Source organism: Geotrypetes seraphini, chromosome 10 (genome assembly GCF_902459505.1).
Source record: "Geotrypetes seraphini chromosome 10, aGeoSer1.1, whole genome shotgun sequence".
NCBI lineage: Eukaryota > Metazoa > Chordata > Amphibia > Gymnophiona > Dermophiidae > Geotrypetes > Geotrypetes seraphini.
In genome coordinates, this window is record NC_047093.1 from 136,382,800 (window position 1) to 136,395,917 (window position 13,118).

The 13,118-nt window shown below is 42.8% G+C and overlaps 1 protein-coding gene across 1 annotated transcript in view; it reads right to left on the bottom strand.

Moving 5' to 3' along the window:
- LOC117367702 (zinc finger protein 135-like) overlaps window positions 1-13,118 on the bottom strand; it is a 32,532-nt gene that overhangs the window by 9,809 nt on the left and 9,605 nt on the right. The window contains exons 4-6 of the mRNA XM_033960522.1: window positions 9,612-9,710; window positions 7,191-7,307; window positions 3,299-3,394 (exon numbers count right to left, since the gene is read on the bottom strand). Of these exons, the coding sequence (XP_033816413.1) occupies window positions 3,299-3,394; window positions 7,191-7,307; window positions 9,612-9,710 (312 nt within the window). The remainder of the gene's footprint in view (window positions 1-3,298; window positions 3,395-7,190; window positions 7,308-9,611; window positions 9,711-13,118) is intronic.

The window sequence follows — 13,118 nt, forward strand, 5'->3', positions numbered from 1 at the left end:
GGTGCTGGAAGGGAAATGTGGAACAGAGAGTGGGGAGAAGACGCTGGAAGGGAAATGGGGAACAGAGTGGGGAGAAGACGCTGAAGGGAAATGGGGAAGACAGAGTGGGGAGAAGATGCTGAAGGGAAATGGGGAAGACAGAAAGTGGGGAGAAGACGCTGAAGGGAAATGGGGAAGACAGAGTGGGGAGAAGACGCTGAAGGGAAATGGGGAAGACAGAGAGTGGGGCAAAGACGTTGAAGGGAAGAAGACAGAGATTCCAGACTATGGGGGGAGCAGAGGGAAGAAGATGGGTGCCAGACCAATTTTTTTTTGGGGGGGGGGTAAAGGGATTGGCACAGTAACAGAGCACATGGAAGACGCAGAGAGAAGACAGACAGTGGATGGAAGGAATTGAATGAGAAGATGAGGAAAGCAGAAACCAGACAACAAAGGTAGAAAATTTTTTTTAAAAAATTTTATTTTATTTTTGCTTTAGGATAAAGTAATATATTAGTTGTGTTGATAAAAATGTATAAACAAAGCCCTGCCAACTGAACATCTCTTTCTCTAGTTCAGCAGCCAGAACTTTGATTTATAAGGAAGGAATAAGCTAAATTTGGAACTTGCTTCCTTTCAACATAAGAGAAGAAAAATTACTTAACAAGTTCAAAGGCCTACTAAAAAGTTGGCTGTTTAAGGACGCCTTTAACTGACCCAATTAAAATCACATGACCTTACTCTGGAATATATCTGGACAAGGAACACTGCTAAGTAGAAATTAAGTGGGTAACGTTCCCTAACCTTTTGTCTCTTTACCCATTGTATTTACTCCAATTTTTTTTAACCCCCCCCTCAACTGCATCTTTATGTCATAATTGTTTTTAGTGTCCTGTTTGTTGGAGTTTTTATTTTTTTATTTTTAATCTTTGTAAATCGCATTGGATTTGGATATTGCGATCATATCAAATATTTCAAATAAACTTGAAACTTGAATAAATATTGCAGTACTGAGGCTTGTATGGATGCTGCGGGAACAGTAGTTGCAGGGGCAGTGGTTGAGGGGATGGGGCGGTGACAGTGACGGTGGTCGCGGGGACGAGGCGGTGACGGGGACAAATTTTTTCCTTGTGTCATTCTTTACTGCCTACCTTAATGTTTTCGTACTGAATCAGGCAAGGTACAAACAAATTTTATGCTGCTTATTCTAGGAAAAAAGCAGTGGATTTTCCCAAGTCTATCTTAATAATTACATTACATTACATTACGGATTTCTATTCCGCCTGTGCCTTGCGGTTCTAGGCGGATTACAATATAGAAAATATCTGGGACATTCCAGTAGAATTACATTTCAGGATAGGAGTAAGTTACAGGAACAGTGAAGAGTTATGATATTACAATTTCACAGAAGATAATAATAATAATAATAATAATAACTTTATTCTTGTATCCCGCAATACCATGGAAGTTCAATGCGGTTAACAATAGAAGAGACTGTACATTTACAGCGATGATACATATTACAGTGTTATTACATTTACAAAGATGTTACATAAATAGCAGTAATAAAAAGGCATATACTAAAGAAGAGACTGTACGTATACAGCGATGTTCCATGTTAAAGCGGTGGTACATTTACAGTGATGTTAAATATGAGGCTATGAAAAGGCAGGGCAATTAGATAAAACAGAGCTTGAGAAAGAGAGGCCATGGTGGCTTGGGAGGGGGGCGTAGTCAGAGGGAATGGAGGCATGTCGAGGTCAGGAGGGTGCAGGGAAGGGGGGAAGGCAGCGTTAGCGGAATTTGTCGAAGAGGTAGGTTTTTAGTGACTTCCTGAACAGGTGGTAGGGTGGGGAGTTGGAGATGAGGGCGGTAAGGCAATTGTTCCATTTGCCCGCTTGGAATACTAGGGTTCTATCAATGAATCTCTTGTAGAGCCTTTTAGGGAGGGAAAGGTGAATAGGTGGGCGTTTCATGTGCGAGAGGGGCCTGCTATTTCAAGGTGCTCAGACAAGTAGATTGGGGAAGATCCTGTTAGAGTTTGAAACAGAGGCAGGCGAACTTAAAGATGATCCTTGCCTCTACTGGGAGCCAATGGAGTTTGGTGTAGTAGGGGCTAACATGGTCGTATATATATATATATATACATATAGCAGAGGATAATGCATTTTGCAGAGGTAATACATGTCAACTCGATCAGTTAAGTCGGGTGTAGTGTAGGAGAGTTACAGTACATTCTTGATCACAGACAAAGAGATGATATGGATGAGTGATTCCAAAGTCGTTGAATGGGAACTCATTGGGCGGTGGTTAGAGTGATGGGAGATATTTTTTGAACAGTAGTGTTTTTATTTCTTTGCGGAACTCTTTTATGTCTGTTGTTTTGGTCAGTAATTTAGAGATGTCAGAGTCTATTTTGGCTGCCTGTGTCCCCAGGAGGTTGTCGTAGAGTTTCTTACGGCAGGTACCGTTGAGTGGTGGATAGGTGAAGAGGTTCTGTGTTCTCCTTTTTCTTGGTGGGTGGTAGTAGTGAAAACGGTTATTTAGGTAACTGGGTGCCGTGCCATGGGTTACTTTGAAGATGAGACAGTAGAGTTTGAATTGTGTTCTTGCTTTTATTGGTGGCCAGTGAGATTCTAGGTATGCATTGGTAATGTGGTCGTATTTGCTGAGTGAGTATATGAGTCTGAGGGCTGTGTTCTGGATGGTCTGTAGTTTTTTTATTGTGTTGGTCGGGCAGGGTAGGTAGAGGCTGTTGCAATAGTCGACGATACTTAGTACCATGGATTGGACAATGATCCTGAATTGGTCTTTTTTAAAGAATTTTCTGATTTTTCTTAAATTTCGCATTGTGAAGAATGCTTTTTGGGTGATTTTTTGGATTTGTGTTTGCATTGTACAGCATCTGTCTAAGTGTATTCCTAGGATTTTGAGGGAGTTCTGTATAGGGTACTTGATTGAGTTTACTTCCAGTTCTGTTAGGGATGGTTTTTTGTCTTTCTCTAGTAATAAGAATTTGGTTTTGTCAGAGTTCAGCTTCAACTTGTGATCTATCATCCATTTATCCACTGTTTCCAATGTAGTTCATGGACTTTTCTTGTAGTAATTTATCCAAATCTTTTTTAAACCTTGCTAATCTAACTGCTTTTACCATATTTTCTGGCACCAAATTCCAGAGTTTAATTATGATGTACTTATAGCACTGGGTGAATTTTTTGTGTGTGTTAGATATTCTTTAGCACAGACTTCTAATGCGCAACTTTCTGTATTGGTCTTGGAGAGTGGAGTTGGGGGAAGCAGGGGTCAGGGGCCTGCTTACCTGTGCTGGGATGATTCGATCCATCTCTTCCACCAAAACAGGACTCTTTCACCTGCTCCAGGGGCAACAAAGGGTCTGATGTCTGGATACCAGAAGCTGGTGTTGAGAAATACACAGTCAGTCATAGAACTATACTTGAGGCACAGGAATATAAAATACTGTACAGTAATCTGTTCCAAGATCACATAAATATACTCAAAGGTTGCTAAACTATTGTTCAAAGCTAGTTCTATCACCCAACATTTATTGTAACCACATAGTTTAAAAGTAACCTCTATTTTCTGCTACAGACGCCATTCATACCCCTCTCTTCTCTAATCCAAAATGGCAACTGCATGTTGTTACTTTTAAATTAACCTATCAGCTGATATCTCCTCCCCCCCCCAATACAAATCTTGATAGATCCAAAGCAGAGATGTACATTATAATTCTGCATTAAACCCATAATAACATAAGAATTGCCGCTGCTGGGTCAGACCAGTGGTCCATCATGCAAACCAGTCCGCTCATGTGGTGGCCCCCAGGTCAAAGACCAGTGCTTTAAATGAGTCTAGACTCACCTGCATACGTTCCAGTTTAGCAGGAACTTGTCTAACTTTGTCTTGAATCCCTGGAGGGTGTTTTCCCCTATGACTGACTCCGGAAGAGCGTTCCAGTTTTCTACCACTCTCTGGGTGAAGAAGAACTTCCTTATGTTCGTACGGAATCTATCCCCTTTCAACTTGAGAGAGTGCCCTCTCGTTCTCCGTACCTTGAAGAGGGTGAATAACCTGTCTTTATCTACTAAGTCTATTCCCTTCAGTACCTTGAATGTTTCGATCATGTCCCATCTCAATCTCCTCTGTTCGAGGGAGAAAAGGCCCAGTTTCTCTAATCTTTCACTGTACGGCAACTCCTCCAGCCCCTTAACCATCTTAGTCGCTCTTCTTTGGACCCTTTCGACTAGTACCGTGTCCTTCTTCATGTATTGTGACCAGTGCTGGACGCAGTACTCCAGGTGAGGACACACCATGGCCTGGTACAGCAGCATGATAACTTTCTCCGATCTGTTGGTGATCCCCTTCTTTATCATTCCTAACATTCTGTTCGCCCTTTTCGCCACTGCTGCGCATTGCGCAGACGGCTTCATCAACTTGTCTATCAGAACTCCCAAGTCTCTTTCTTCAGAGGTCTCTCCAAGTACCGTCCCGGCCATCCTGTATTCGTGCATGAGATTTTTGTTACCGACATGCATCATTTTACACTTATCCACGTTGAACCTCATTTGCCATGTCGCTGCCCATTTCTTGAGCTTGATTATGTCACGTTGCAGATCTTCGCATTCCCCCTTTGTCTTCACTACTCTGAATAACTTCGTATCATTCGCAAATTTAATCACCTCACTCGTCATACCGATGTCCAAATCACGTTGTTCTTTAAAATTCAATACTTTTCTAGATTACTGCCCACCCTCCTATAGAGGTAACTTTAAAACTATGTGGTTACAATAAATGTTGGATGACAGAACTAGCATTGAACAATAGTTTATTCTTTTTATAGGGGGAGATCCTTGAAAAAGCATATGCGAAACATGTTGGAAAGACCAGTGTTTTTCAACCTTTTTACATCTATGGACTGGCAGAAATAAAAGAATTATTCTGTGGACCAGCAGTTGAAGAACACTGGGCTATGTTGTGGAGCAGACCCCGCCCATCTCTAACCAATCTCCACCCCAGACACCGCCTCCATAATAGTACTAATTGCACCTTGCACGTCCCGTGCTTCATCTGGAAGCCTTTCCTCTGACGTTGCAACGTCAGAGAGAAGGCTTCCGGTTCAAGCGCAGGATGCCCGTAGGAGCCACTGCCCATGGCTTTGTGCACTGAATCAGTTAGGAAGAGCGAGCTGGCTCAAAGATAACGCCGCATCGATCGCACCGTGGACCGGCGGTTGAAGAACACTGTTTTGGGCCTGATGCACTTGCTGGCCCTGTGGAACGGCAGGAAATTTCTGTGGACCGGCACTGGTCCATGGACCAGTGGTTGAAGAACACTGGGATAGACGGTACCCCTAAAATTCCAAACGGACGGCAAGAGCAAGCTGTTTGGACTAAGTTCATTTGATAGAATATTATATAAAGGAAATGAAGAAGTTAATTTATTTGAAAACCTATTTATAAAAGCAGTTAAGAAAATATCTAAGAAAGTTTTTTTGAAATTATAGTAAAGACCGATGACGATTAGACACGTAAAGCTAGGGTTACCAAATTTTCCAAACGGAAAATCTGGATCCCGCTCCCGGGTCCACCCAGTTCCACCCATCCCTGCTCCGTTATGCGCCAGCCCCGCCTTAGCCCCCCCCCAACCCAGCCCCCCCCCCCACTGCCTGCTCTCATTGGGCAGGAGAGCGTCCGCACAAGCAAGGTGAAAACGTCACGCACACATATGAGTGTCGGGTTTTGAAAAGCTGTCCGGACTCCCGGACATGTCCTCAAAGGAGGACATATCCAGTGAAATCCGGACGTCTTGTAACTGGCAACGAGAGCTTTATCGAGTCTTGAGTGGTGTCGCTGAGGTCTTTGAATTAGAAAAACTTGACTATAAATCTGAAATAAAGATATGTCTTTTTGAAAATATCCAGCGATTTTTTTGGAATGTTCTTATAGAATTCTGACAGTTGCGTTCACATCGGAATGATTGGAACTCCCATGATCTTCCCGTGGCCTTCTCTCATGAACTTCCTTGTCTTCCAGTTATGTGCTAGAGCTCTTACTATAAGCGCCAGTTACAGAATATCGCTTAAATGCACTTATTAACGCTGTAGCTGCCATTTCATCACTATTTTGGTGTGTAACTTCTGCCGTAGCGCAAAAGTTACACACCAAATTTATTTGTTTTTTTTAAACTTATTTTTAGTATTTATATACCACGTATAGCCTAAGGCCCAGATTCTCTAACCGGCAGCATTGTTGGCGGCCGCCAATCACATGTCAATCACACCACGGCACCGGTTACGGAATTGCGCCTCCGGCAAAGGTAGGCGACGGAAATGTTGGCCAGGGTTTTGCAGGCCTACTTTTCCAGTGCCTTTCTTTGATGTGAATCGTGCCTTCGTGCCTTCGTAGGCCGCCTAAGGCCACTTTTGTTAGCCAAGCCTACAGTGGCGTTCAGCAGCCTAAAGCGCCCAACGGAGGTGCGATTCCAGTGCCAATTTTTTTTAAGTGGCGATAGGCGCCTTGAAACTCAGTTCAAAACATCGTTTAAACAGCGTTGTTTTTTTTACCGAGTTTGGGTGCCTAAAAACCCTTTAACAAGGTGGGTTACAGTAATACAGTCACAGAAAGTATTTCAAAAACAGCCATAAATACAGACACATATAAATTTTATCCACATATCACCCAAGGTAAGCACCCATATTTCATTTCGCAAAAGAGATGTCTCTTCATTATCTTCTTAAAAACAGTTACATCCTTTTGCTTTCTAATGTAAAAGGGAATATGATTCCAAGCGTCCGGATCGGCACAAGAAAATGATCCCACTCTGGTTACATATAACCTCACTTACTTAAGAGTAGGAGCAGCCAGTTCCCTTAATTGAGCTGAGCGTAGACTTCGAGATGGTTTTGCATAAAGATATACATTCAATCGGATATTTGGGCTAGGGTTAGCAGATTTTAGTTAAATAAAATTTTTTTTTAATGGTTATTAGCACCGATTAAGCCAATTTAAAAAAAAAAATTTAAGTTAGGCACCTAGATTGCTAGGTGCACCGATCTAGGCATCCAACGTCCAGAATTTGGGCCAAAGTGAATTATGGCGGGGGGGGGGGGATTCCAAGTCGGTTTAGACTTGCACGCCCTCACTCGAGTGATTCAGGGGACCTGCTAGACAGCCTGCGGGTTCATTCTCACTCACCTTTGCTGAGGTTCATGGTTTCCTTATCTCTGGCTGGGTCCAGCTGGTCACTCATACAGGTCTCATCCTCCACCTTAACGCGCAATAAAAGGTCAGGGGTCAGGTCCGAAGAGTCTGCTGTGGAAACAGTGAAAATCCAATTTTTAATATATCCACAAACCAATGCTCAGTTCATAAGGTCACAAATGTAAGAACAACCCCTTTTGGTGGCTACCTCTCTCTGTGATGACACATTTGGTCAGGTTTCTGGAAAATAAGTCCATGAATTCATAGGCAGTGGAACACTGCTTAGTTTGGGGGAAGGCCCTAGCCCCAGCAGAATCCTACAGCGCAGCTTCTCCCCAGCTCCCCATTCCACACCCACCTCCTCCCTGTGCTGTAGTTTTAAATCTTTGGGCAGCCACCATGAAGTGTCAGTGTGAGCAGGCTTGCCCCCTGAAATAGAATGAAGTGCTCCAGGGCAGGCCTGCTCATCGACGCTAAGCAGCAGCTGCCCTAAGATTTAAAAGTACAACACAAGAAGTGGGTGGGAGGGCGGGCCCAAACAAGAGACCACCAATCTTTGGGGAGGCCATGGCCCCTGCGGCCTCCCCCCGTTCCGACGCCTATTCATGAATTATTAGCTTGACAAATGTGGACATTTCCATCTCTAACTTCTGAGCAACACAGAATGTATCTTCCTAACAGATCTTCCAGATACTTCCAAATAACACAAACTGGTCACCATCAAAGACAAGATACTGAACTTGTGAAACAACGTGTCTGATCCCACACAGTTCTTATTAAAGTTCTTATGCTGCAAATTTATTTTTACTCATTCATATCTTACCTGATAATTATCTTTCCTTGAATCCCTCCAGACCAGAACAGACACTAAAGTTTGTGCTCTCCTGCCAGCAAGTGGAGATTGAGGACTACTGACATCAGATAAGTGTCCTACATAGACTCTACTAATCAGTATTTCATTAACCAAAGCAAAGAAACCCCCTCTCCCCCATAAACTAGGGAACAAGAAACAAATTAATTTAACTTCTATAACCGTCCACATTCGACCAACCAACCAACTCAATAATGCTCTGCACCAACATTCCACACAGACTCCTCAGATTATGAATGGGTTCTGGACTAGTTTGGGGGACTCAAGGAAAGAAAAATAGCAGGTTAGATTTAATTTCTCCTTCATCATCCTTCCTGACTAGTTCAGATGTTTGGGACATACCAAAGCAGTACCTATCGAGGCTGGGTACCAGACAAGGTTGCTAGCCCCAAAAGGGTCTGTACCTTGAACTGGTAATGCCATAGGAATGCATGCAGCGATAACAAAGTGGCTGCCCTGCAAATCTCCTGCTGTGGTAAGAGACTGCATTCCACTCACAAGCATGCTTGATCTCTAGAAGAATGTGCCTTCAACTCCAGGGCCACTGGATGGCCCTGTAAAATATATGTAGTTACTGTAGCCTCCTTAATCCAGCAGGCTACTGTTGCTTTAGATTATATTTCCCCCTTCTTATCGTCCTCAAACCACATGAAAACAGTGGAAAACACTACAGACATCTGGTCTATGAAGGCACCCCAAGCCTTGACCACCTTCTGCCTTTCAAAACACCAAAAGTGAAACTGACTGGTTAACTTGAAACAAAGATACCAGTAATCACACGGAGGAACCACTGGCTGCTACAGCAGAAGCAGGAGCTTCATCATGTGCCTTAGAAAATGGACTATATCTGGCTGCGTAACCACAGAAACCAAACCTGGCAAGCTTATTGCCCAGGGCTTCTCCAATAACTGCTCTGCCTGACGGAAGCAAGCCTGGGCTACACGTGTTTTGTTTCGTATTGTAATTTTTTTAATTGAAAATTTAAACTCCATTGTAAACGATCATACGGAAACAGAAAAGTAATATCACAGACTAAAAGAATCAAAACTCATTAATTCTGCGAGTCCACATCAAGGGTTGTTTTGTTTTATTTAAAGTTCACTGTGCATAGAGATGGGCTAGGAAGTCTATTAACTTTTTAATTTTTCTTTAAATCATTTTATTAATTTTAACCCAAAAATACAGCATAAAACCAAAACTAATGGGCCAATACAATACAGAAAAGGACAGCATTCAATAATCCTCTTATGGAATAACTGACATATATTCATCTAACTTTACCCACTTATGAAATATCCAGAGTCAATATAAAAAAAATTGAGGGCCAGATTCTATAAACGGCGTCTAACTCGGTATGCAAATCTGCTCCATGCATATTCATTAAGGCTATCCCAAAAACCCGATTTGCCTGGTGGTCCTCCAGGACAGGGTTGGGAACCACTGAGCTAGGCATACCGATCTAGGAGCGTCTTTTGTAAAATCAGGGCCAGAGCCTCTAAAGCTTCTCAGGAAAGTCTATGAACTTTTAAACCAAATGCACTTACATGTCATCTGCTCTTTATAGGTTTTGCTCCTTTCATCCTTGTAGGGATCTTCCTGCCCTTTAATCCTTAACAAAACATCAGGGTGAATGATAGCGTAGCCTGGATTTGAAAAAAAAAAAGGGGGGGAGAATATAGAACATTAAGGACTAAATTTGGTAAATGGTGTCACCCCCCCCCCAAAAAAAAAGAGTGCCGTGCTATTCTGTAAATGGTAATGTTTACTGACTTTCAAATCCCTTCTTTATAAAGCGCCTGCTTTTATTCATAGACTATCGACTCCCCACTCTTCCCTTAGATCTCTCAGTTCCACTGAACAGCATCTCCTGACCGTCCCCTCCCTAAAAACTATTAATACATGGCGCCAAACTATTTTTTCCGTTACTGCCCCCCAAATATGGAATCTACTCCCAATTCACTTGCGAGAAGAACTGAACTTGGATAGATTTAAGAGCAATCTAAAATGCTTTCTTTTTAAAGAGGCATTTGACAACTAATAAACGGTTCATAGACAACGGCGCGAAAGACAAAAGCGCACGCCGCCGCGCCGCTCTAAATTACAGTTTTTAGGGGCTCCGACGGGGGTTTTTGTTGGGGAGCCCCCCCCAGTTTACTTAATAGACATCGCGCCGGCGTTGTGGGGGGTTTGGGGGTTGTAACCCTCCACATTTTACTGTAAACTGAACTTTTTCCCTAAAAACAGGGAAAAAGTGAAGTTTTCAGTAAAATGTGGGGGGTTACAACCCCCCCCACCCCCCCACAACGCGGCGCGATCTCTATTAAGTAAAGTGGGGGGGGTTCCCCCCCACGCACCCCCATCGGAGCGCTAAAAACAGTAATTTAGAGCGGCGCGGTGGCGCGCGCTGCGCTCAATTGTCTGGGTGCGCCTTTATCCCGGCGCGCTTTTGACCTGACACCCTAATAAACCATGTTTGGTTCGCTAACCAGACATTAGGTTTATATCAGGTGCTTTGATTGAGCCCCGGTTTCTAAATTCTCTGACGCTTATTGCTCTTCCCTTCCCTAACGTTTTTCCCTTATATGTTTTCTTTACTATTTTTAAATTGTATTTCTGCACCTACCCCTTCCTTCTGTATCAATGAATTTTGTCCTGTCAGTCATCTAAATATATAAAATCGGATGTATGTATGTATGTATGTGTGTATGTGCCGCGATCACGCAAAAACGGCTTGACCGATTTGAACGAAACTTGGTATGCAGATCCCTCACTACCTGGGATGATATGTTCTGGGGGTCTCGCGGCCCACCTGCACACGTGGGAAGGGTGGGTTCACCCAAGAATGTATATGTTCTTGCTCCTGGAGGTGAAACTAAAAATGTTGTTTATATTCAATTTTTGTGTTAGTTGTATTGTATTCATTTTGTCAAATATTTCACATTATAATTTGAATATTGTACTTTTTATAAAGCTGTAAAAAAATATTTTCATTCACCACTATAAAGTATCTTTATTTGAATCCATTTACAGTGTTATTGCTATAATTAAATACCCGTGCAACGCCGGGGCATCAGCTAGTATTTATATAATTTGTTCCCCTTTGATTATTGTAACTCAATATTTTTATCTTTTGTACATCGCTTAGAAGTCGATATAAGCGATTAATCAAATACATATTAAACTTGGAAACTTGAGTTGGGCGGGCTTACAAGACAGCGCATGCCCCAACTTTGGGTGCAAGGATTTACAACAGTTGAAAGTTGCTATAAATCCTGGAGTGGAAATTAGGGGGCGGATCTCTCGAACTCTATAATACTACTCGCATCTTTAGCAAATGCCCCTAACCTGCACTTGCCCCTTTTCGGTTACACACTAGGGGGGAAATTCTATAACCAGCGTCAGTAAATTTAAGCGTCAGTAGGCGCCCTGCTGATGTCTAAGTAATTGAAAAATGCAGTCAGAAACGGCAGTGTTGAAGCGCTTGCTGACACCTAAATAAAAGGCAGCTGAAATAGCCGCTGGAATTGCTTTAAGCTATGGAACGCCACAGTAGGCGTGGCCCAGCCGCAATTCACGCCAAGATAGGTGGCTGAAATGTAGGCCCGGAAAATCCTGGCCTACGTTTCAGCCACTTATGTTTGCCGCTAGACTGCAGCAGCCGATCCCAGCAGGGGAATTTCCACACCCCCCCCCCCAACAGCTGAGTGGCAGGGACTTCCCAAAGCCACAATTCTGTAACCGACACCCAAGTTGGATTGCCTGTCAATCATTCTAGGGCACCTGTTATAGACTCACAGCTTTAGGGAGTCCCTGGGGCTCAGCTGATGGAGGAGGGGAGAATTCCCCTGTGAAGATTGACTGAGCGGCCGCAACAGAGAACCTCCGATCCTCCCCACACTGCTCACGGCAGGATGCCCACTCCCTCCTGCTGGCACCCTCCCCTCCCCCACAACAATCGCCAGTGGGAGGGATGCCCAATCCCTCCTACCGGCACCCCTGTGGACAGATGAGGTGGGGGCTCGTGGGTTCCCTGCCACGGCCGCTCAGCTGATTGTGGCAGGGGATTTCTCCCTCTCCCATCAGAGGAGCAACAGGGCTCCCCAAAGCTGCGATTCTGTAACTGGTGCCCTAAAATGATTCAACCTATTATATATGCCAAAACATACCACTTATTAGGGACAGTGCACCTGCTACCATCAGCTATTATAGTGTCTTATAAGAACTAAACTCAGGAAAAGGCCTCAGAATCGGAGCCTACGCACAGTCTTGATCACAGACTGTGCGTAGGCTCCGATTCTGAGGCCTTTTCCTGAGTTTAGTTCTTTTTTTTTTTAATTATTATTTATTTATTATTTTCAACTTAAATTTCAAGTATTACACTTGTACAGAAAGCAAGAATAGGATAGATATCAAATACAAAGCAATATAAATCTTAAATTAAACAAATATACTATTTATGCTCAAGTCCACAATTAGGATCCAAGAATTATTGAAAATTGGCGAAATTATCTAAAAAGAAAATTGTAAAAGAAGCTGAGAACTATAGCACTGAGATGAGGTCACAATATCCTAAATATAGGGCTCAAAGATTGTTAACATTCAGGCGAGACATAGCCACGAAATTTGTCAATTGTGATGGTTCAAAAAACACATATTTAAGAGTACGGTGATATACAATACATTTACACGGATGTCTCAAATAAAAGGTTGCTCCCAAAGATAAAACCCCAGGTTTCAAAAGAAGAAATTCACGGCGACGCCTTTGCGTCTCCCGTGCCAAATCTGGGAACATTTGTATTTTATAACCAAGAAAGCTTTTTTGTCTATTTTTAAAGAAAAGTTTTAACAACCAAGTTTTATCAATTGACAAAGCTAAAGTAATAAGTGGTGGCTGGTGATGCTAGATCCTTCTCAGATGTTTCTAAAATCTGTGATATATTTGGAAGTTCTTTAATCTGAAGGTTTTTCTTTTAGTTGTTGATTTTGTTCTTTATCAGGCAAATAATAAACCCGTGAAAATGGTGGTAATGAATCTTCGGGTATCTCTAAGT